Consider the following 23,780-nt stretch of genomic DNA (forward strand, 5'->3'; position numbering starts at 1 on the left):
AAATGGATGGTGCACCATCATACCTGCAGAGGATTTCCTAAACCTGAGCTTAAACTACGCTCTGAGACTTGATCAGCGGGTTTTAGCTGGTTTAAATCCTCGGTTTATATTAAATGTGCAGTAGTAGTATAGTTTGATGTTCTGGATGGATGCTTGAAATGCGACAGAGCATCACGATTTCCTCAAAAACCAAATCAGTCCCACTGCGTCACCAAGCCAAACCAAAACCATGATGGAGGGCTGCAGGCTGTAATTACAGGACAGCCGATGAGCTCAGTGCCTCAGCGCCGGGACTACAGCCCAGGCCTCTACAGGATACGCTGTCGCCCACTGAAGGTGTCCACAACCATCCCCACCCGGCACAAACCAAATAACCTGAAGGGGGAAACGCGAATGCTGGTCCAGGCACACATGCTCAGTCCACACATGCATTTAGATGAAGAAAGGAGTGAAAATATCTGCTTCAACTGGCTTTTCACAGCTGAACTCGGGACGGCAGACTGATCGATTTTACAACATAATGAGACATGAATTTATTGGTGATTTAGACTAAAGAGCAATGCAGGAAGACTGCAGCAAAAACAAACATAACACTGTGAAAGAGTGATGGGTGTAGTTCAAACTTCACTTTAAAGAGCTGTGATTAGCTCGTCTGACAGTTAGCGATCTTCTCATGAGCCATGCTACTGTTAGCAGCTCTTGTTAGCATCTTTCCATGTCTGATTTCCTGATGAAACCGCAGGAGTCACGTCTCCTCCAGGGTCAGAGCGGGGAGCTTGGGTTAACTACTCTACTCTGAGCAGCACGGTTGATCTGATATCCTCGTGTTGGTGTTGTTCCCAGATCATCATACTAAATGTTGTTCCAGGATCAACATTGCAAGTGACCAATCAGAATGTTGTGACGTCATACTTTTTCGACTTCGGGAAAAACCGGCGTAAAACAAAAAACTGTACTTAAGCTGCGTGAAACCGCCTCTGTCCGCCGATCAACGGACCCTGACCCTAACCCTAACCCTAACCGTAACCCTTTAATAAACAGTAAGCAGAATTGATATTGTCCTTGCAACATTGGAATTTCATAAATGCACGAATGGCTTGGCGCGCAAAAGAATAACGTCACAACAATGTGATTGGTCACTTGCAATGTTGAACCTGGAACAACATTTTCATGATGGTCTGGGAACAACACCAACACAAGGATATCAGATCATCCGAGCAGCACAGTGTGTGCAGATGGGCCCACCCCTCCCTGAGGCAGGTTCTGCTGGAGGTTTCTTCCTGTTAAAAGGGAGTTTTTCATTCCCACTGTTGCCAGAGAAAGTGAGAAATGGACCGGAGGACCAAGACAGAAACACTTAAATAGCTCAGTGTAGCATCATTATCAACATTATTATCACTTCGACCTTCAGATCAGTTTATTGACCTTGAAGGAGAGGTCAGAGGTCAAATGTGACACAATATTTTAAATCTTTATTTGGTGCTTTCTATATGCTGATAACACAGCACATGTGTAAGAAGCACAGTTTCTAAGTTATAAGACTTTTTCATCAGTTTCATGAAGCTGACCTTGATGGCCTCGGTGGATGGAAGACAAATTTTCATGACTGTTACAGTCATCGTTACCATGACAACATGACTGTTTCCCTAACCCTACAGATGTTTCATCATCTCAGAGTTTACAGGACAGCGAGGCGGACGCATCACTGCCACAGCGGGCATCGTAAACAATCATTTCATCTTGTGACCGTCAGCATGCTCAGTCTGGAGCAAACATCCAGCCGGCTCACTGTTGTTTTCTTTCAAGGGCACATTTATGAAAATCAAACAGCGTCTCAGGAATCAGGCAGCCTGTAAAAATCTATTTGGGTTTTATTGTGTTTCTCCACATTTCTTCCATTGATCATGGCGCTGTCACGTTTTCTATTTCAAGCTGAGTTTCTGTTTTTTAGCTCAGGGCGCGGCAGCGAGCAGTAAGCGTGTCATTTACACCTCAGAGTTTGTTCATATGAGTAAAAAAAAAAAAAAAATCTAAAATGACCCATAATTTATTCTGAGTGTGGGTTTATACTCAATGTTTCTATTGGTATGGAACAGCAGCAAGAGGAGGAGGAGGAGGCTTGAACCTCCATCAAAGTGAAGAAGCCTCCTGAAGGCCGGCATAGAGCAGCAATCATTTTAAGAGCCTGTGATTTCACAGGAAGAGGTCAAAGAAGAAGCTTTAATGTTTGTTTCTGGGTTTAAAATGTTCTTTTTTAGTTTAAAAACTGACCCCCGACCCCCCAACCCCTCATCAGACTCGAAGAAACATCAGGACCTGCTGCAGCTCTGGTGTTTACAGTCAGGAAAAATCATACATATCATACATTTCATACATTTTGCACTGAACAAAGCTGTAACCAATAAGAGATGCAGCCTGCAGCAGGTACACTGCAGTCTAACGACTTCACAAGTGGAGTCCGGACCTGAAGACTGCCTCAGTTACAGCGGAAGATCCAGGTGGAGGCTGAAGACAGAGCAAGGTTTACTGATGAAAAATCCAAAAAGGAACAGAGTGGTTTCTGTCCTGGTGGTGGACCTTTAACTGGCGCTTTATCCTCTGGAGGATGTTCGACGGTGTGTGTTTTGTGGATGTGGAAAAGCCTAAACCTGTCAGGCCCTCTGTTCTGGTCCCAGTAGAACCACAGTGGGAGGCCGCATCACTTTGACTGTTGTAGGTCGGACCGAGGCTTGCTGGCTGTTGGATTCTGTTGTTCCAAGTGTAGCTGCACAGGGCGGGGTGTCACTGCAGGTCGTTTGCTGGGTCAAATGTGAAGAGGCTGGAATGAAAATGAACACTTCAAAGTCTCAAGCTGTGCTCTCGGCAGGAGAAGGGTGGAGGAGATCAAGTATCTGATGTAGCATCTGTAAATTACATGTTGCAAATTTTGGTAAATCAGGTTGTGCGGTTTAGAGATTCTGCTCCCTGTTGCTCCTTGAGAGGAAATGCAAATGCAGCAGGATCTCTTACCTGTAACTGTCACTGTGCTGTTGCCCTAAACACAGACAGCTGTTGCCCCCCCCCCCCGAAAAGCTGCTGTGTGACTCAATTCAATTTTATTTATATAGCGCCAAATCACAACAACAGTCGCCTAAAGGTGCTTTCTGTTGTACAGTAGATCGTACAATAATAGAATCAGAGAAAACCCAACAATCACATGACCCCCTATGAGCAAGAACTTTGGCGACAGTGGGAAGGAAAAACTCCCTTTTAACAGGAAGAAACCTCCAGCAGAACCAGGCCCAGGGAGGGGCGGCCATCTGCTGCGACCAGTTGGGGTGAGAGAAGGAAGACAGGATAAAGACATGCTGTGGAAGAGAGACAGAGATTAATAGCAGGTATGATTCAATGCAGAGAGTCTATGAACACATAGTGAGTGAGGAAGGTGACTGGAAAGGAAAAACTCAATGCATCATGGGAATCCCCCGGCAGCCTACATCTATTGCAGCATAACTAAGGGAGGATTCAGGGTCACCTGGTCCTGGTCCACCTGGACTCGGACCTGAATGACAGCAGAACTTTGACCCGAAGGAAGACGAGGCACAAATCCAAAAACAAAGCAGAAGAGGAACACAAAGAAAAGCCTTCAGCTCATCAAGACAGGAAGCAAAAACACGAGAACCGAAAACTACCAACAAGAATCTAGAGCTCAGAAAACCCCAGGACCACCACACCGTGTGACCTTCAGGTCAAATGTGGCGGACACGCTGCTCACAGGCCACCAATCAGGTAACTCTGTCATAAAATGTGAGAAATGTGTGCGCATGTAAATGCCAGTATGCTTTTGCAGTTACGTCCCTGCAAAGACTTTACTCAGACAAAATAAATTATCCTGCAGTGTGATGAACACATCGCACAGCAAAAGAGCAGAGCTCGTTCTGCCATCCCCAAAACATCACCGATATTAAATCACAGGGATTATATAAAAAAATAACACAGCTTTCAGCCAATCACAGACCTCAGATATTTCTGTGTTTCTTTGTTTCACTACGTGGCACACAGATGGGTGTGTTTCCATAATCCTGTTTAATAATGCTGCCACATTACAGGGGCGTTTAAATCCTCACATCTTCAGACCTGCAGAGCTGCCCGTGGATGATTTAGCAGCAGAGGAAAAAATAATGACATGTTTCATCAGACACAGAGAGACGACTGCCACGTTTGCAGAGAGAAGGGAGGGAAGAAAAGAAGAAAAGGTGGGCAGACTGAAGAGTAACAACACCTCCTCCCCTCTTTTCTCTCCATCTGCAGCTGGACTGTGGCTTCCTCGCAGAATGGAAAACGCCACGTTGCACTGCAGGGATTTTCCCTCTCTCCCTCTGATCCAGCTGTTCTTCACATCAGCTCTGGTCTGCATGCTGGGAACAGACAGTAGCAGTCCATCAAACAATGAGACAGAGAAAATGAAGGGCGAGCCGAAGAGCATGAGGCATGCACATGGTTCTTGATTGCTTCTGTCTGTCAGAGGACAGCAGGTGCTGGAAAAGCAGTCCATGAGTCTGAGCTGTGGTGATGCAGATGTTCTACAAATGCCCCAAAGCACTGAAGTCACTGAGTTACAGTTTTATGGGAACAAGACTGAAGCTTTAGTGTAGAGCGAGATCGTGACTATTTAACTCAGGCATAGATGCACATTTACGGAAAAATAAGATTTACTTGCACAGAACTTGGACCCGAGGTTCAAGACCAGACGGAGAAGAACTCAGATAGCTGCAGTCTGTCCAGCAGAGGCAGCAGTGAGTCAGTCCCCATAGACAAACTTTAGAACAATGTTTTTATACTCACCTAGTTTTCAGTTTGCATTATTATGGGCGTGGCCTCTCTGACTGACAGGTGAACAGTGACACAGGTGGCTGTAGCTGCTAACTGCCTGCTAGGCTTCACCTCAGCTACCTGGAGTCCCTGAACTGGACCTCTGGAGCGTCTTTATGCTGTTGCTCCATTCTGCTTTGGCTTAAACAACCCGGGACACAGAGAGGCTTCCGGTGCAGGTGTACGCCAGCAGCCATCAGTGACCATCACCAACCAGACACGCACTTATAATAATAATAAATGCCATATACCCAAATACTGGACAGCTATGGTTAGCACTGTTGCCTGAGTTCTATGTCACATGCATGTTCTCTCCATGTTTGTGTTTCCTCCCACAGCCAAAAGGACTGAATGCATGTACCAGTGGCTGTCTGTGCCAATGGCTGTCTCTCTGTGTTAGCCCTGATTGGTCAAATTGTGTACGTTGCCTCTCGCCCTATGGTAACAGGGATAGGCTCCATCATGAATCAGCTGCTGGGACTGGGAGGGTTATCCTGATCTTATTGCTGCACAAAGTGCAAATGCTCAGCTAATCAATGTGTGCCCATCTTCCATATACAGTCTGTAGGTGGACTACGTCAATCCAGATGTTTAAAGTATTTTGTATTTGATGATTTTCTTCAGAGTTACCAAAATGTTTTTTATGTCTTTGATCTTTCTAACAGTAATAAGTAACGACACAGGTCACGTGTTTCTTCTCGTGTCATCGCTGCTCTCCAGTCTTCATTTATCCTCCAGCCACTGCGTAAGGGTTAACATCACAGACCCGCCCACAGGCGGTGGGGGAGGCTGTGATGGACCAAAGGGGGGGGGGGCTGTATCCAGGCTGGGACGTCCCATTGGAAATGAGCTGTGCGTAAAGCAGTACTGGAGTTAGATCGTCGGGGTCCCGCACACAGCTGACTTCTCTTCTGGTGTTCTTCTCTGAAAGCTGAAGGTAAGCGCTCTGCCTCCGACTCGTACAGACACATTTACACTTTTAGATGCAGTGAAACGTTTCTGCTGTTAGAGCTCTGTCAGTTGGAGTGACGGCTTTACGCAGAAGGGCTCTGCTTTGACACTTTTCCTCACACACTTATCACAAACACAGATGTCCGTTTTAACTTCAGCACATTCAACAGCTGGTACTTTTTTTCTGTTCCACTTTGTTGAATTTTGCTTTTAAAGGCAGGACTGTGGTCTGAGAGCAGCCACGGCTCCTTTTCCATTACTGCTCAATCACAGCCTGCAGGTGAACGAACTGAGAGCATTCAGACTGTGGAGCTATTGTGTGCCACATCGGCAATAAGAGGAGGGGGGCTGAGGGGGAGGAGGGATTCAGACCCTTTTTAATTGGACACTTTTGTTATTCTGATTCTCGATTTTCTGCTTTCCTCTCTTTGGTGAATTATTGTTTCTGTAAAAAACAATTATGTGGAAAAATGTGTGAAAATACAAAAACAAAGAGAGAAAGAAAATCGGACGAGGAGGAGGTGAAGCTGTGACAGATTCTAGTTTCTCCACAGTTTCCTCCTGACCCCCTCTGTGACCCCCTCCCTGATTACTCTCATGTAAAGGAATGCAGGTTGCCATGGTGATCGGTTACCAGCTGTTTCTTTGAGTTAGTGCTGATCCATGGTGCAGCAGCTGGATTGTCATGGAGCTCCATAAAGATTTTCACAGTTTGGTTAGAACAGCCTGACTGGGCCCATAGAGCCGTGACCCCCACCCCAGATCCACCCAGCAGCCTGAGGATAAACTAGAGAGCTGCACAGCACATATGACCATCATGACTTCAAGAATCCAAAACTTATACTGTGATTTTACGTAAAAGTACAAATCAATAGTTTAACATTAGTGGCACGTGAGCTCTCATAATGATGATGGCTCTGCCTTTGGTCCCTTTTTGTGGATGGCAACATTTCCTGGGAAGAAAAAAAGGTCAACAGAAGAGACGTTTATGTAATTTTGCACCCAGCAGTTTGTTTTTTGTTGCATGAGGAAAACTGAAAAAATAACTGAAGATCTACAGGAACTCTTTAACCACAGGAACCTTCGTGTAGTCACACCTGAGCTTTACTGGACGATACTTTTCAGATATGCACAGATTAAATGAAACTTTAACTCAAACTGAGTTGAGTTTTTATATCTTTAGAAAATCTTGGGTTATTTCATTGCTCGCTGCTGTCTAAGGAAATGTGCTCAGTCCTTTCTTCTTGTGTCACACTCGGTTACATGTGTCTCAGTAAAATGTCTCCAGTCTCGTTTTGTGTGTTCGTCACACCTGTTGAGGATTTGTCCGAGATTTCTGTGGAAAGGCTGAAGCACAATGTGCCAGCATTAGTATGAGAGAAGTGCAGACACAGCGTCTCTGGCTGCTTAATTGTTGAGGTGGCAGGTCTGGACCGGAGTGGAAGGTGGAGGAGGAGGTGGTGGAGGAGGGGCTGGAGCTGAGGATGCTGTGAAAAGCCAGCTTGGCAATCTCTAGAAAAACACTAATCCCCAGAAAGGAAGGAGGGATTGTGCTACTGTCTGTGCTCAGCGCGGAGAAGAAAAATCTGGAGTTCAATGTGAGGAAGAAGGACGCGAGGAAGGAGACAGAGAAGGAGACATAAAAGTAAAAGAATAAAGAAATATGAGAACACACCAACAGACTAACAAGTCCTGCTGCTTAGAGGGAAAAGTCTCTTCAGAGTTCAGTCTGAGGTGTGACTGATTCATCGGTTTAAAGAAGCACTTCAGTCGAGGCGTGCTGACTTCTCAGTTGAATTTATACAACTTAAATCACCACAGCAGTCACCTCAAGGCGCTCAATATGGTGAGGTAAAGGCCAGACAATAATACAGGGAAAACCCCGGCAATCACACGACCTCCAATGAGGAAACGCTTGGCGAGCGTGGGAAGGAAAAACTCCCTTTAAACAGGAAGAAACCTCTAGCAGAAACAGGCTCAGGGAGGGGCTGCGACTGCCTTGGGGTGAGGGAAGGAAGAGCGGAAGTGTGAGAGGGGCTGCTCTGACTGACAGGCTGAGGGACGCTGCCATCAGTGAGCGGTACACTCCCTGTCTCTTGGAATTGTTTTGGTTAGCAGAGCAGTCGCCCTCTGGTGGACATTAGAGAAACTGCAAATCAAATCAAATCAAATCACTTTTATTGTCACCTCACATGTGCAGGTACATTGGTACAGTACATGTGAGTGAAATTCTTGTGTGCGAGCTTCAAAAGCAACAGAGTTGTGCAAAATACAATAATGTAAACAAGCAAAATACAAGAATGGCTACATCTGAAACTAATACATATATGTACAATATATAATAGTATATGCATTTCTGGATGTGTATACTAAATATTTTTCTACGTGTGTGTGTGTGTACACATATTTTACAAATTAAATAGAGTAAACAATAAATAAAATACCGGTATATAAAAATATACAGAGTTGAGCAGGTGTCAGACCTGAACGCTACCACCATCTTTTATGCTGTCTGAGGTTTTAGCTCAGATTTAGCTTTATAGCCAGGGTAAGCCAGCCAGAAAGACACCTCACCGGAGTTAATGTTAGCTTACTTCCACGGTTATCTAAGGCTAATGTAGATAGCTAACTGATATGAGTGGATCAGGTATTTCAATGTCTGACTTCAGGTCAAGCTACGAGCAACTTTCTGTTGTCTGGTGTTTTATCCAATCAGAGTAAAGCTGTAAGAGTGAACATTAAATCATTAAAAGTTTATTAAAAGTTACATTTGTGTGTGATTACATCTGCTTTATTCTTATCATCTTCCAAAACCTTAAAAAGAATATAAATAATATTGAAGTAAAGGGTCTGTGACCACCATACCGAGCACATAAAGTCAGGATCTCCTGGTTTCCTGCTGTGTGTGTTGGATGAAGTGAAAGCGGCAGCAAATGTAGTTCAGTGTTACAAAAGTGGCCGAGATGAAAGCGAAGAGCGCTTAAAGCCGGCCTGCCCAGTGACGGAGCAGTGTGTTCCCTCTGATCTGTAGATATGAAGATTGGTGATATTATTTTACCTCAAATTACAGCAATCAAAGAGAAGAATATCAAAGATAAAATTATGAAGGGAAGGAGAGAAGGATGAAATAGAGTCAAACAGGTCATGTGGCGAGGGACTCGGGTTACAAACATCCGGACTTTTTCCACTCGAGTTCTCCTTCATTCTTCTCTTTGTGCTCAGCGGTGCAGGTGAATGGGACGCTGTGAAAACTGCTCTTTGTTCAGGCAGGTCGCTGGGAGGTCCCTGTACTCCCTGGAAACCAGATTCATCAGGTGTGAGCTCGGACTGAAGAAAGAAACCGCTGCAGCAGGCTGTGAAGATTAAACCTGAAGTAATGCAAGAATCTGTAATGAAGCAATCCACAAAGAGTTAATGTCAGCAGCTTATATTCAATAAGTGAAGATTTGGTTAATTTAGAGAGATTCTGGTAAGGAAACAGTCCTACTGGTCCAGGTTGCAGTGTTATTTGATGCATATTCAGGAAAAACTACTTACCTCATCCATCCAAAGACATGCAGCCCATCTCACATTAGGTGTGTGATGAATTAAAAAATCAACGCTTTTTTATGGGATTCTGAAGGTCCTAATGGAAAAGTAACATCTGCTATGGGCCAGGGGTCACGTGGTGGATGTTAAGAGGTCAGAAAAGTGGATGCTCTCCATGTCACCTCATATATCCCTCTAGGACATGTTCTGCTCATTTCCACTGACGAAAACTGGAAACCATCAGTGACTCAGTGACTGCTGCTGCAGATTCTGTTGGGTTTGCAGCATCAGCCACGTCTTCTGTCCTCAATTAAATCTGTAGTGTTGTTGTTTTCATTTCAGCTACTTAGAAAGCAGATTGTTTAAAGTCGTTAAAGTTCGAATCATAATCTTTCTTCTCTGAACCAAACACGAAGGAGGAGTACGGGCTCAGACTGTGGTCATAAATATTTTGTATTTGTAAATAAGACTGCATCGTTGTGAACTGAGCTTTGTGACCTTGTAAACCAAAATATCTGAAAACTTTATAGAGTTGAATGAATTTTATGAAGATGGAGGACAGCGAACACATGTTCGATAAAAGATGAAAGGGTATAGTTGTGGTATACCAATGGTCAGAAATACCATTATTACTTTAGTATTACTTTAACACAAAGTCGCACTGCGCTACAGAAGCGCCGTCGCCGTCCTCCATCTTCAAAATGTTTTACCTTTCTGGGACCTGAAGCTCAGTGAAGCGCCCCTCCTACAGTTAAACCCATCTGCTCTCTGATTGGATTATTACATTTGTGATTGACATGACATTGATCAATCAGCTGACAGGAAGAAAAATTCATACTTGCAACTCGAGTTTTATGTGTAGGTTTTTGTAGACAAACTTTAACAAAAAAATTTGTAACTCATCAGTGTGATTTACAAGAAAAAAATCTGAGCCCATAGAGGAGACCCTCCAGTTTTCCTCTAACAGCCTGACTCAGGGTCTGCACTGATCTTTTACTTCCTGTCAGTCCTGTTCACTCGTCACAGACGGCTCAGCAAGGCTTTACGGCACACTCGGATTTCTGCCACCTGTTTGATGGACGGGTCTTTTGGAGCGGGGGTGGGAGACAGTGGTGCCAAAGGTCAAAGGGCAAACGCTGGAAGCCATCACAGAGGAATCTTTCCTTGAGGCGTCCGTCTCGATGGAAGAGAGGTTCTTCTTGTAGAGTTGAAGAAGTTATTGAGAAGCCAGCAGATTGAAGGAAACCGCTGTAGCTCACACTGAGCGAAGACCTTAGAAGCGAGATGATCTCAGGGCCATGCCGAGGCAGGAGAGTCAAAGTTAGGATGCGTCTGTGTTTTGCGTGCATCATGAATGCTGACCTTCCTCGTTCTGAACAGCGTGTGTGTCTGCAGAGCACATCACACACAGAGGAAACCGCTGTTCATTCTCAGTGTTTGCTTTGCACAGCTGTTTGTCTGCAGACGCACTGCGACAGGTTGTTTATCCAGGCCCGCCAACCTGCCCATTATGACACCAAGGAGAAGAAGAAAGAACCTGTGTGAATCTGCTCTCTTTGAAGGCCTGCTGGGAGAGGAGCAGCTGCAGAGGGAAATGTCTGCATCACTGGAAGATCCAGCTTGGGCTGTTTACGCTCGCTTACCCAGCTGAAATCCACTGGTGGGGAGGGAGAAAGGCCCCTTTATGAGCCTCAAGTTTCCCTTTTAGCCTCACCGTGTTTGATTATGTGAGCGGCTTTCCAAATAAAATAATTTGTTTTGCTGTTACATCAGCATGTCCGGCCTCCCCTTTCCCGCCGAGTCAAGCCCAGTGGCTCTCTGGCCAAACGAGAATAAGTAAAAGCGATGGGAACACCACGTCCCTCCAAATCAAACACTCGCTTTCCTGCTTATTTTCTCTTCTTGCTGCGATGACACTCAGCCCAGACACTCTGCTTACGATGTGTCAGAGGCCCTTACTTATGTCCCGTCTGCAGAACATCTTTTTTTCTTTCTTTTCAAAAGGTGCAGAGAAGTGCCTTTGTGCAGGTCATTCTCCGACTGCTGCCAGCTCTTCTGTAATTTTCCACATCTGAGCTGCTTATGACTTCTTAGCCTTCTGAAACAGAGGACACCTCTGTGCCGGTCCTGCCTGGACTCTGAGCTTAGAGCAAACGATCTTTTATAGCTGCAGAAGCAACGAGCAACTCTACACATCAGAATTATTCTCCTTTTCCTAATACGACCCAATCCATGTCAGGATTTGACCCTAAGGGATGCAGTGCTTAACCCCCGTTAGACTTCAGGCCAAAGGAAACAGATTTCATCTTCTGAAACAGAAACAGGAAGTGATATCTGTTAACTCACCCACCAACTTAAAGGTTTTTCAGGCCTCCATCAACAGCAGTGATAATCAGAGCAAGCTCAGGTTCTTAAATAAATCCAGAGGACAGCATCAATTTGAACCACATGGAAACGTTTAAAGAACAAAAGAAAGTTGTTGCTATGATTCCAGACAAGTAGGAAAGCAAAACGATAAGAATTAGAACCATTTTTTTTTTGTGATTTATTTATTTATTAAATATATTTCTTCTGCATGACCAACATGTAATAATAAAAAACTAAACTAAATAAAGAAAGCCCTGCTAAAAGTCCATTTCCCTCTTGGCCAGCTTCAGGAAGCCTACAGAGGGGCAGCAGCAGGACTTTGTGACTTTACATGAATGTGTGCACTTATATGCTGATACATTACCACCCTGTATCAGCTGATAGAAACCGGTGGGAGTAGAAGGAAATCTGGTTCCTTAAAGCTGCAAATTTAACCAAAAATCAACGTCTGTCCTTCCTAACGAGCACTGCAGTGAGCATTTGGAGCCGATCGCAGACAAACGCCAATCCCCGGACTCGTGTTTAGCCTGAAGGTTCTTCAAACAGATTTACTCTTTTCTGCATGTGTCGCAAAACGTCGCTCGACTCAGCCTCTTCGTGTCTACAGGCCTCGTGCTTTTCATCAGCCGGGCACGGTGTTAGCTTCAGTGTTTTCACAGTCCCGCCATTCAGCTGCAGCTATCTTTGACATGCTGGGAGGTTTAAAGCTGCAGAGGAAGGAGGGATCATTCGTTTTTATTCAACTGTTGTTGGTTTCAAGCTGCTGCACTCTTATCCGAGGCGCAGGAATTCCAAGTATGCACAGCTCTGTTTGCTAAGTCTTATTATCCTTGCTGATCTCACGCAGCCTTTAAACTGTGTCCGCTCAAAACTGCAGATACTGCCTTGTGTTTTGGGGCGAATTCCATTTCTTTTCAAAATCCAGACACAATAACAGAGGGAGGAACTTTGATCTGTATGGTCTGCTCCTTCTCATATGTTTGATCTCACAGATTCTTCCCCTGATGTCTGGGAGAAGCTTGATGGAGGTGCAGGATGAGATAACTAGTAGACTGAGCAGCGCTGCGCTCTGTTGCAAACAAAGGAGGCTTTATTCAGTCCTGGAGACATGACACAAAGAGGAGACAGAAGCCGGGATGAGTTTCCAACAGTGGTTCCTTAGAGGAGACACAGAGAGTCTCTTTTCACAGGAAATATGCACTGTCTGTTATCTTTGACACACTCGGGGTGACAGAGTTTACTGCAGCATGTGCAGCACTAACACGCCAGCGTATCAAGCGTATTTTGGTAACTGCACAATGACCTCTCTTCGTGAAGGTGGCAGAAGGTGGTGGCACCGTCACCAGCACCTAATAAAGCTCCCAGCTGGTGTTGTGTTTGGTTCCACCTCTAAATACACACTTTGTCCTTACCAAAGGCGTTGCCACCGCAAACGCACAGACGCCAGCGTGTCGCTCCATAATCGAGCCTCTCTGTCGCTCGGGTGTGAGGACACGAGCAGCAGACACACCTTTAGGTTTCAGCACAGATCCTTCAAAATAAGTTGGTCAACTGATATTTGAATGAGTCCTCCTAAAACTCCAGCGAATCTGTTTCTGCAGGCCTCTCTCACATCCACGTCACCTCATGTCACTCTCAAGTGTTTCACAGGCGGGTGCCAAGTCCTGTCTCACCCTTTAAAAGACCCCAAGTCACATATCAGGGCCCTGTTATCACATATCTGTCATTAGGGTGTAAATGTGTGTTTAGCTGAGCTTAATTGAGGCTGGTCGATCCAAACACTGGCTGGTGCAAACGTTGCCTCAGGCTGCTGTGAGAGAGAGCGCACAAAGACCGGAGCCATTTCCACCCGGCCTCGTACGGGGACCCCGGTTAGCATTCGGTCAGACTCCTGCAGCAGAGCAAACGCCTCTCAGAGGGAGAGATGGTTCTCAGAGCGTCACAGACCATCTGAACCCAGCGTGTCGGGAAACAAAGCAGACAGTGAGCGCTTCTGTTTGGGAATCTGGAGCGCTTCCATCAGCGTCAGAATCGTCCCACAGGCTTCTGTGGTCGTGAGAAGAACTGCAGGGCTCTCTGCCAGAGGCGCCATAGTTTACACTGATTCTAACAAGCGAAAGAAGAAGCAACAAAAACTCTGCTTTACTTTGAGTGAGCACTCACACAAAGCTGCGTACTTAATCAAGTGTCTGTGTGCGTTTTTGTCAGCTCATCATCTCTGTTTGTCTCCACAGACTTTGAAGATGAGGGTGTGGATCGTCTTCCTCCTTTGCCTGGCTGGCCACGCCAGGGCTGCTCCTGTAAGTCACACATGCCTGTAAGAGTGTGTGTGCGTGTGTAGATGTTTACGTCTCGATAGCATCTTCCTTTCTTTGTGTGACCTCTTTTCTTCTTTCCTCTGCTGTGACTTATCGTGTGTGCGTTTCTCTTCGACGTGTGTGTGTGTGTGTGTGTGTGTGTGTGTGTGTGTGTGTGTGTGTGTGTGTGTGTGTGTGTGTGTGTGTGTGTGTGTGTGTGTTTTCCTGATGGCCAGTTCCTCCCCTGTGAGTGTTTCTCTACTGTGTGTTTGTGTGGACGCACTCACATGACTTCTATGAGCAGCCACAAGCATTTAATAATGTTTAAAGTGTGTGTGTGTGTCAGGCTGATGAGGAGCCCATCGTGGAAGAGCCTGGGACTGAGGAGCCAGTTGTTGAGGTGAGTCCAGATGTTGATGTTCTTGCCGTCTGTGATCATCGTCCGTCACACAAACAGGAAGCTTCAGTTTCCATGAAACACTCCATAAGGATTCCTCTGTAGCCTTCGTGGATCTGTGAGAAACCCTGGGTGAAAGTCTGCAGAGGAATCCTCTGGCAGCGAGTGTAAGTGTGACCGTGATGTCTGTGGGAAACATTTGCTCTCCCGTATGTCTGATTTGGCCTCTGCGACGTATTTTCTGAGCCACGCAGCTGCTCGGAGATGATGCGATCTGCAGCGGAGCTTTAGGGTTCATCCGCAGCGTAGCCGAAGTTCGAGGCGTTTTTCCACTTGTGACTGCAGGAGAGACTGCTTCTGTGAAGAAATCAGTCCAGCAATAAAATCATCAACAAAAACTTGTTGTTTTTTGGTTGCTTTCTAAAAACATGAGCCCAAAGGACACAACGAAGTGTTTTTACAAAGAGCTGACACATGTTTGAGACATGTCAGAAAATAACCAAGATCAGCTTAATGAATCAGTCATCTGTGCTTCTGCTTTTGTTTCTGGGTCGTGACCTTCTTGCCTCGTCAAAGCTTTTCAAAAAAAGCCTGGGAGCTTCTGTTTCGTCCTTGAAGGCGTCTCAGGTTTTAAAGCAAATTCCACCCAAAACCGACACGCAGCGACTGAAGACGTGAAACGTCCGTGCTTTTGCCTTTTCAGGAAAGCGCCATGTCACACACGGCAGCGCCTATTCTTTCAGTTCCATCCGCTCAGGTTTCTTTCCGTGATATTCCAGAAACATTCCTGCAGCAGAGCATAGAGTCTTCATGAGAACGTTTTATGGTTTCCTGCTTCAGAGGTCCAGTGGGACCAAAGATCCCACAGCTGTTAATTTTAGCTGCTCAGGAAGCCATTACTCCACATGTGGCCCCAGCTGCGTGTTATTGTTGAATATTATGGTCTGGCTGCTCCCAGACTCTGTTTGGCCTTCAGGGAGGAACCTTCTTTAGTGGTGATGCTTCAGCTTGTTTTTCCCGTCTTCAGGAAACCAGACGTATTTAGGCGGTTTGGTTTAAGTGGACGTCAGGCAGAAATAGACCCGAACACAGCTCAGACCTCAATCTGAGCGCTTTATGATCTGATCTCTGACCTCTCGTGTCCTTCAGGAGACCGAAGTGGGGGCCAATCCAGTGCAGGTTGAGATTGGAGAGTTTGACGAGGCCATCGACATTATTGAGGATGTTGTCACTGAGAGTAAGTTCACAAACACACTCACTTCCAATCAAAACTTTAATGTCACAGTTAATGTCCTTCTGTCCCCTGATGGGTGGTAACGTGGACATGAAAGATGTTGAGATGCTGAAGTCAAAGCAGATGTTCCTGCAAACCTGCTGTAAACATTAGAATGAAGGATTTGATTTCACAGCATTTGTGGCTGTCTGAGTTTAGCAAAGCCTCAAACTGGCAACTCAAATGGCCGTAATGACAGACTCCCTCGCTCTGTAATTACACATTCCACCCACTTTAAGAGGCAGCTCAGCCTATGAGCTGCACACCCTCACTTAATAATGCACAGCAGGTCAGCTACGAGCCGCTGTGTTCTCACTGCAACAGCTGACAGCAATTTGGTGATTATTTGATGATTTGTATATATTGTGCTGCTCCTTATATCTTAACATATTGTATTGCTAATAGTCTAGTCTGTTTTTGTTTTTGTTTCTATTAATGTTACTGTACTGGAGCAACCGTAACTCTCATACTTTCCCTTAATAAAGTATTCTGATTCTGATTCTGACAACCAAAAAGGACAGAAGAGACGTAAAGAAGGAAAGATGGAAATGCAAAAATGATGCAGATCTGCCTTCTTTATGTCCACTTTAAATAAAAACTACATTTTGTCCCTTGAAGCTAAAACCTACTGTTTCACTTCTGTTTTCTCCACAGATGCCTGTCTGAACTACCACTGCAAGAAGGGCAAAGTGTGTGAGGTGGATGAGAGCAACACTCCCATGTGTGTGTGCCAGGACCCCTCTACCTGCCCACCGGTGGAAGGAGACTTTGAGCATGTGAGTTTAAAATCAGCCCGAGTGTTCCTGACCTGAGTGGTGTGACTGGCATCTGCGGCAGGAGCTGAAGCTGTGCAGCTCTGCGTGTTTCTGCATGAAGAGATTTTGTCCTCTCTGCAAGCAGAAAGAAGAATTTTAGCATTAGGCCAACTGTAATCTGATTGGCCTGCAAGCAAAGCAGAGGAGCCACCGGTGGGCGGAGCTTCTCTATTAGGGCTATCTGGTGTCTGTGACATCACGCAAAGCAAAGAGTAGAAAAAAAAAAAAGAATTCCGAGCTTTTAGTTCAGTTTGTTTCAGGAAAATCATATTTTCAAACTAAAGGGCTGTTTTGGTCAGAAGCACACGTGTGAGGACTCGTCTGTCCCTGCAATGTCACTGCGTTGCAGACTGAGCTCTGCTTTCTCTCCTGCAGATTTGCGGCACTGACAACAAGACCTACGAGTCCTCCTGCCACTTCTTTGCCACCAAGTGCACCCTGGAGGGAACCAAGAAGGGCCACAAGCTGCACCTCGACTACATCGGCTCCTGCAAACGTGAGCTCTCACACTCTGCATGGAACCGTTCAGGCAATGATCCATTATGGCAGGGTATAAAAACACATGATCTGCAGACCATGCAGAGATTTTCCTCTATTCATGAGGACTCAGATTAACAGACTAACACGTTGTGTTCTCTGGATGCAGGTCTTTAGCACAGTCTGAACTTGGCTTCACAGATTTGTCCAGTTAAACAAAGTTTTAAATCAGAAATGGAAACAAACTGTTTGTTTCCATTTCTGATTTAAACGGTCCTGAATCAGCATGCAAGTATTTTAGATGGTATCAGTGAGCATTAAGTAAGCTCACAGCGCGGCTAAGTGGAGTGCCAGAGGTTTCTTCCTGTTAAAAGGGAGTTTTTCCTTCCCACTGTTGCCAAAGTGCTTGCTCATAGGGGGTCATATGATTGTTGGGTTTTTCTCTGTATGTATTAATGTAGGGTCTATCTTACAATATAAAGCACCTTGAGGCGACTGTTGTTGTAATTTGGCGCTATATAAATAAAACTGAATCGAGGAGGACGCTATCTCCTTTAATCTGAGTGGATACAGCAGGAATTGAAGCGCTGAGCCTTCGGGTGGTCTCGAGTGAGTCTGAGTCACTGAGTAAAGGACGGGATGGAGGGCGTGCTGCCTCCACCCTGGTCACACCCAAACGTTAATGTTGGCTTCGGGGAAAAAGCCTCTTTAATCACGTGTAAAGCACTTAATTATTTGAACCTGTTTGCAGCATTTAAACTAATTCTAGAAGATCTGAAGGATGAGCTGCAAACCTCCAATAACGCACAGAAACAAAGATGAAACTGAGATAGGAATTATATCTGTGGATGCATGAGGACAAAAAGGAGTTTGAAGTGGCTCTGCAGTAAAAGGAGTGCAGCTTTTCTGAGATTTCAGGGAGAACCTCTCCTAAATTTATCTGACAACTCGACTGGAATTTTATCTCATCTGGATTTCCAGCTCATGAATTTGGATATTCTTGTATCGCTGCTCCCATCTTTTGTTTCGACATAGTGCGTTTTGGTTTCTTCCTGTTTCTGTTTTTTGGTTCGGTGTTGATGGTTCAGACATATCTGAAGTTTAGTTCCCAGTCAGTTCCCCTGCCTCCTCCCCGGCGTGCCAATAGGCTGAGCTCAGGTGTGTCAGAGCACGCTAGTGATTGATGGGTGGGTCTGACTGTGGCTGTGGCTCGGCGGCGTTCAGACGTGTCCCAACACGCGAGCTATAGAACACGATACACAAGCTCAGCGCGAGGAGAAGTGTTTGGGCTCCAGGGTTTAAATGGAGATCACGGCACTGTTCAGTACACCAAAGTACACCTGGGTGTCGCCGTCACTTCTAACCCTGCATCATCAATGTTTGAAACACTCATGCTTTGATTTCCAGCATCACAGACGTTTGTGCAGGTGTAGAGCCCAGCAGTCAGTGTGAGTCTGTGTCTGATGGTGCTTTTGTCTTGCAGTCATCGAGCCCTGTCTGGACAGCGAGCTGACAGAGTTCCCGCTGCGTATGAGGGACTGGCTGAAGAACGTTCTGGTGACGCTGTACGAGCGCGACGAGGACAACAACCTGCTGACCGAGAAGCAGAAGCTCAGGGTGAGAACAGACCGGCTTGTTGATCTGTCCTTTATTCTGTTCACAATAAACTGTCATCATTTTAGACGGCAGTCACAGACACAAATGTTTCAGGTTTCATGATGAAACGTAAGTTTAAAGAAGTGTCTTTAAGCACATTTGTGCTTCGAGTGCTTTGAAATGCGGTCGAACAGTTTGAGGATTTAACCTCAGCCTGAGGAAATAAGTAGTAAACCTACAAACATGATAAAACAGAAAAAAGCTTTCAGGCTCTTTATTGTTGCACGTCTGCCACTTCCAACATGACCTGACGTGAACTCCTCCGTCCGACGTTTCAGGTGAAGAAGATCTACGAGAACGAGAAGAGGCTTCAGGCCGGTGATCACTCCCTGGACCTGCTCGCCCACGACTTCGAGAAGAACTACAACATGTACATCTTCCCCGTCCACTGGCAGTTCGGCCAGCTTGACCAGCACCCCGTCGACGGGTATGTAGGGGTCATGGGGAGGGGGAGATGATGCTGCGTCTCACCAACTAAAGGCCAAACTTATCCTTGCTGTCCTGTTTGTTTGCTTCCAGATATCTGACCCACACAGAGCTCGCCCCTCTGCGCGCGCCTCTCATTCCCATGGAGCATTGCACCACCCGCTTCTTTGAGCAGTGCGATGCTGACGCTGACAAATACATCGCCCTGGAGGAGTGGGCCACCTGCTTTGGCCTCAAGGACCGTGAGTACCGAACACCTGACAAATCTAATACGATCCCTCGGACTGTGGGACAGAGTTTTTGGGTGGGTAGGGCGTGACCCGACGAGCTCACTGTTCTGACCGTGTCCTCTCTGTGTTTCTCGTCTTTGTGTTTGCAGAGGATGTGGACAAAGATCTCATCATCTGAGTCGCTCTGACCCGCAGCAGCAGTATGATGTCTCTTATTCGCTACTAACGGGAAAAGGTGCTGATCCCTAAGTTAAACAAACAAATGACAGTAACGGTGCTAATTGCATTTCTATTTTTTATTTCTCAAATAACGGTCTTTCCTACCTATACCACTAAAATCAATTAGAAGAGAGAAATGTGCACAGCCTGTACTAACCCGATGTGTTCACGGATCTTTGGATCGTCCACGTGTGGAACAAAAAGCTCCTGTAAAAAACAAAAGACCTCTGATGTAAATCTACGTGCTGCCAGTGTTGTATTCATGCTGCCATGTGTTCGGGGCTTTAATTGGAGATGGCTTTGAAGTGTTGTGAGCGGACAAAGCTGTAAATTGACAATAAAGTTTGGAAATAAATGCTCCCTCTGCTTGCTTCCTACTAAAATGAGCTGTTTAGTTTTTGCACTCTTTCGGTGGTGGACTCTTTTTTTTTTTGTCATTTGATGTATTTTGGTTTTTGATCTTATGACTACTGCTACACCAGTACATTGAAAGCAATAAAGAGGATATATTGTTATGACGAGGGGAAAATCTCGCAGGCTGAGAGTTTTTCTCATGTTTCTACTGACGCTGAGAGCCGGAGCGATCTCTTATCCATGAATAAAAAACTATGAAAAGATCTGAACATCTCTGCATGCGTTCGTATCTGCATTTCTTTCTCCCGTTCTCTGGAGCTTTTACTAAAGCCATCTGTTTATGGGCACGTTTTTGGGAGAAGGACGTCCTCTGTGGTGTCTCCTAACTCCACCTTTATCAGCTTTAAATACTCTGATTCCCAATTACACCCCCCTCTTTTTAAAAAAAAATTATTTTTTTTTACAGTCTTCCCTTTGCCCCCGATGCAGTAAATAGTTTAAACTTTTTCACCACCACTATGAGTAGTGTGGAGGATTAGTAGAGTGGAGGAGATCCCAGTCCCTCTGGCGATGAACAACTTTTAGCCAAAACGTTGCAGCGCATGATGCAAATGACCTGAAGCCCTAAGAATCAGAGCTGCCAGCTGTGAAGTGGAAGAAGAAGAAAAACAGACGGTCCAGGATTAGGCACAAGCAAAGTCTGTATAAAAAAGATGGCTATAGCAGCTATAGTGGGAGCATTACCGCTTTGACCATACCGCCGTTTCCACCGTCTCCACCATCTCCATCTTGGCGGCAGAAAGACCTGGATGTGATGACATCGTGCATCGTGCTCATTGGCTACTCACCTGTGACTGACAAGTCGTGAGTGAGCGGTTTGATGTCACAGTTAATAAAGTCTGATTAGGATTTTCAAAACAGGCTACATTTTTTTATTCAGTGGGACCCAAAACAGTCTACAGGGGTCACAAAGCTGAAACCACAGCTATCGCTCCCTGGTGGCTTTCATCATGCATCAAAGGTTGGTGCCGAGTATCAGGTAGATATTTTTGGAGAACCACAGAAACAGCTGGATTTTACAATATTTATTCAGTATCTCCAATTTAATCCAGCTGTGGGTTACGTGTGCACCGAAGGCCTTTTTACTGTGATTTCACTCAAAAGTTGTCTTATTTTCTCAAAAACAAACAAAACTTTTTTGAAAGTGTGACTTCTTCAGCTGTAAATATTATTGTTAGACAAGGTGAACGTCTGAAATGATCCAATGATATTGAATCTCCAGACGGAAACCTTCTGATTTAACATTTGCAGGGTTTGTGTTGTATTTTTCCTACAGCTGGTATCATATCAAAGCCACATGAGGACCACAACTTTATTAACAATTATTTGACATAAAAGCTGAAAATGAGACTAAAATTGAGAAATCACTGTGAAAATGCAGACGATTACAGGCCTCTCTTTAGACTGCACTCATTAAAACACAGGAGTGAGCTCGGAGCGTGAGTGCACGAGTTGCAGCTGCGTGCCTGCTGACTGTCTGCAAAGCTGCTCGTGGTCCCCCGGGAGACCGGAGAGGGAGAGGTGGTGCACCCGGTTACCGTCTCCACCCGTTCATCCAGACTCCAGCGTCAAGTATGTGAAACAACAGCCTCGCCTCGTCCACAAAGATTCCAGCCCCGCCTCCGAGCCGCAGGGGGAAAAAAGCTGTGAGTACAGCAGCGATTTCATCCAACAGACGAAGGTTTACTGGAAGTTTGAGTCACTGCAGCTGAGGTTAGGCTGGGAGGGGGGAGAGGTAGGTTTGTCCCGTTTTAAACAAGCAGAGAATATGAAGCTCAGTCCTGCAGAGGAAACAATCCTCATTTACACAGAATAAAAGCCCTCTGTGCTGCTGTGAGGCCCTGTGTGCAGTTTAAGGGCACTTTTAACATGAAAAGGACCATAAAACTGACTAAAACAAACTCTGTGCAGCAGCCCATGGTCGTTTGTATTTTTGATATAAATGTCCTGTGTTTGGCTGATGTCACCGCGGGGCTCTGACGTTTGTGCAGCTGTGCAAAAGTCAGTGTGGGTTCGTGGTCAGACGGTGTTTGGAGGCTGCATGGACGAGCACAGAGCCTCGCAGCTTTAGGCGTTGCTGCTCTGAGCACATCCCAGAGCCCCAAACAGAGGAAAGACGTCCTCTGCTGGTGCTTCCTGATCCTGAGGCCGTGACTGAACAGCTTTCGTTACTCATTTATTCCCAGTAAGTCCTGCTCGCCCCTGGCGTGTGCTGCCACCTGCTGTTAATGCGACAGTTTAGTCTTCCACTTGGGGGGGCGTCTATCCCTGCCATATTTATCAAAAAGATTTTATTCATATAAAAATAATTTGGAAAGATGTTTCACTGCATTTTTGACTTCAACATCATGAAGACAGATAATAGAAACAATTCAATTTCACTTCAGTTACAATTTTGGTTTCCAGCATTTATTAAAACTAAACGAGATAAAGCGGCGCTCTTCATTGGACCCGTTGATGGTGTTCATATGACCTCGTGTAAGATTCACGTAAAGGACGAGGAGAGCAGAGCTAACAGGAGGAACAACCTCGTTCACCGTCATGTCAGGGAAGGGGCAAACACATTAAGCCACGTCTCCTGTGGTTATCATGAACACAGCCTGAAGTGCTGACCTAAAACAATTTCCCGAATCCTCAGATTTCCAGCACAAAGCTGGCGATCTTTGAAGAAAGCACGGAGAGAAGCCGGTGCTGCAAATAAAAGACGTTTAATTTAAACTTCTTTGAAGGTTAAACTGAGCCCATCCCGAGGTTTGTCTAAACACAAGAAAGTTTTCCTGTGCAGGAAACCAAAGCTTCTGGATTTATATGAAAAACTTTTTAGTAACGAACTTGCTTTTATTCTGAAAATAACTAATCACGGACAAAAATGTTTGAACTTTTGATTTCTTTAAATTCAATCTGAATAAACAAAACAACCCAAAACTGAACCGCTGTGAGAGCAGGGGCGCAGGTGGAGGTAGTGACGGTGGGTGGAGTTTAAATACCCGGGGTCAACACATCCACAGAGAGGCGGAGAAAGTGCAGGAGATGAGTGTCAGGTGTGATTTATGACAGAAAGAGAAGTGTTAAATGTGGAGGTGAGACCTGCTGTGAGGGTTGGAGATGGCGGAGGCTGAGATGTTCAGTGAGCAGTAGACTTGTAGTCAAGACCGCCTAAACCAAGACCAGAGGGTATCGAGACCAAGACAAGACAGACCGAGTCAAGACCAAGACAAAGTCGAGACGAGACCGAGACAAGTCTTTAAACTGCAGCCAGATGCTGCTTCATTTACAGGTGTCAGGCATATTTATATGTTTTTGAGATGCACTCGCACAGCCCTCCTCACCGCTGTCTACTGTCTCACTCACTTACTGAGAGGACAGACGCACGCTCGACTGTCGCGTCTCTCACCCTCTGTTTTTCACATAATGATATTATCCTATATCCTCGCATGTGATTGGCCACGATATGGAGGGATTGGAGCATAGCTGAGCCACTGTGTGAGAGCTGAGCAGCGAAAGGAAATCAAGTGAGGAGCCGGCTCTCGCTCAATGGGAGTCGACTCTTCCGATTCACTACAAGCACTCTCTAAGCACGGCTCAGAGCTGATGCTTATGCGCATGACACATTATCGAACGTTACGTTGTGTGTCATGGATACTGTTGACTCCAAATCTCCACGATGTCGATCTGAGACAGCAAGACAGAGACAAGACCGAGGGATCCGAGACCAAGACCACGTAAAAGTGGTCTGGAGACATCCAACTCTAGTGAGCAGGATCAGAGGGTCTGAGCATGTGCGGAGGAGAGAGGGTGGAGCTGCAGGCAGGGGGATGCTTTACTATCAGCAGAGTGTAAAGTAATGATGTCATAGACGTGGAATAATCACAAACAGTC

The 23,780-nt window shown here is 45.6% G+C and overlaps 1 protein-coding gene across 1 annotated transcript; it reads left to right on the forward strand.

The window, feature by feature from the left end:
* Positions 1-5,678: 5,678 nt before the first annotated feature.
* On the forward strand, positions 5,679-19,842 carry sparc (secreted protein, acidic, cysteine-rich (osteonectin)). Its single transcript, XM_086304996.1, has 10 exons — positions 5,679-5,788; positions 13,932-13,997; positions 14,341-14,394; positions 15,541-15,628; positions 16,319-16,440; positions 16,855-16,975; positions 18,440-18,573; positions 18,891-19,039; positions 19,132-19,280; positions 19,418-19,842. The coding sequence occupies exons 2-10, from the start codon at positions 13,941-13,943 to the stop codon at positions 19,444-19,446; spliced, it is 903 nt and encodes a 300-aa protein (XP_086161122.1). The 5' UTR covers positions 5,679-5,788; positions 13,932-13,940; the 3' UTR covers positions 19,447-19,842.
* The last annotated feature ends 3,938 nt before the right edge of the window (positions 19,843-23,780 follow it).

The sequence above is a fragment of the Aulonocara sp. 'chitande type north' Nkhata Bay genome, linkage group LG2 (assembly GCF_057382095.1).
Source record: "Aulonocara sp. 'chitande type north' Nkhata Bay isolate Kocher_YH1m ecotype deep benthic linkage group LG2, A_spYH_male_GT1.1, whole genome shotgun sequence".
NCBI lineage: Eukaryota > Metazoa > Chordata > Actinopteri > Cichliformes > Cichlidae > Aulonocara > Aulonocara sp. 'chitande type north' Nkhata Bay.

Excerpts from the sequence above, each read along its gene's own strand:
- sparc (XM_086304996.1), top strand. The coding sequence starts at position 13,941 with ATGAGGGTGTGGATCGTCTTCCTCCTTTGCCTGGCTGGCCACGCCAGG. Across the intron at positions 16,976-18,439 it reads CTACATCGGCTCCTGCAAAC|TCATCGAGCCCTGTCTGGAC; the intron begins GTGAGCTCTCAC and ends TTTGTCTTGCAG. Across the intron at positions 19,040-19,131 it reads GACCAGCACCCCGTCGACGG|ATATCTGACCCACACAGAGC; the intron begins GTATGTAGGGGT and ends GTTTGCTTCCAG.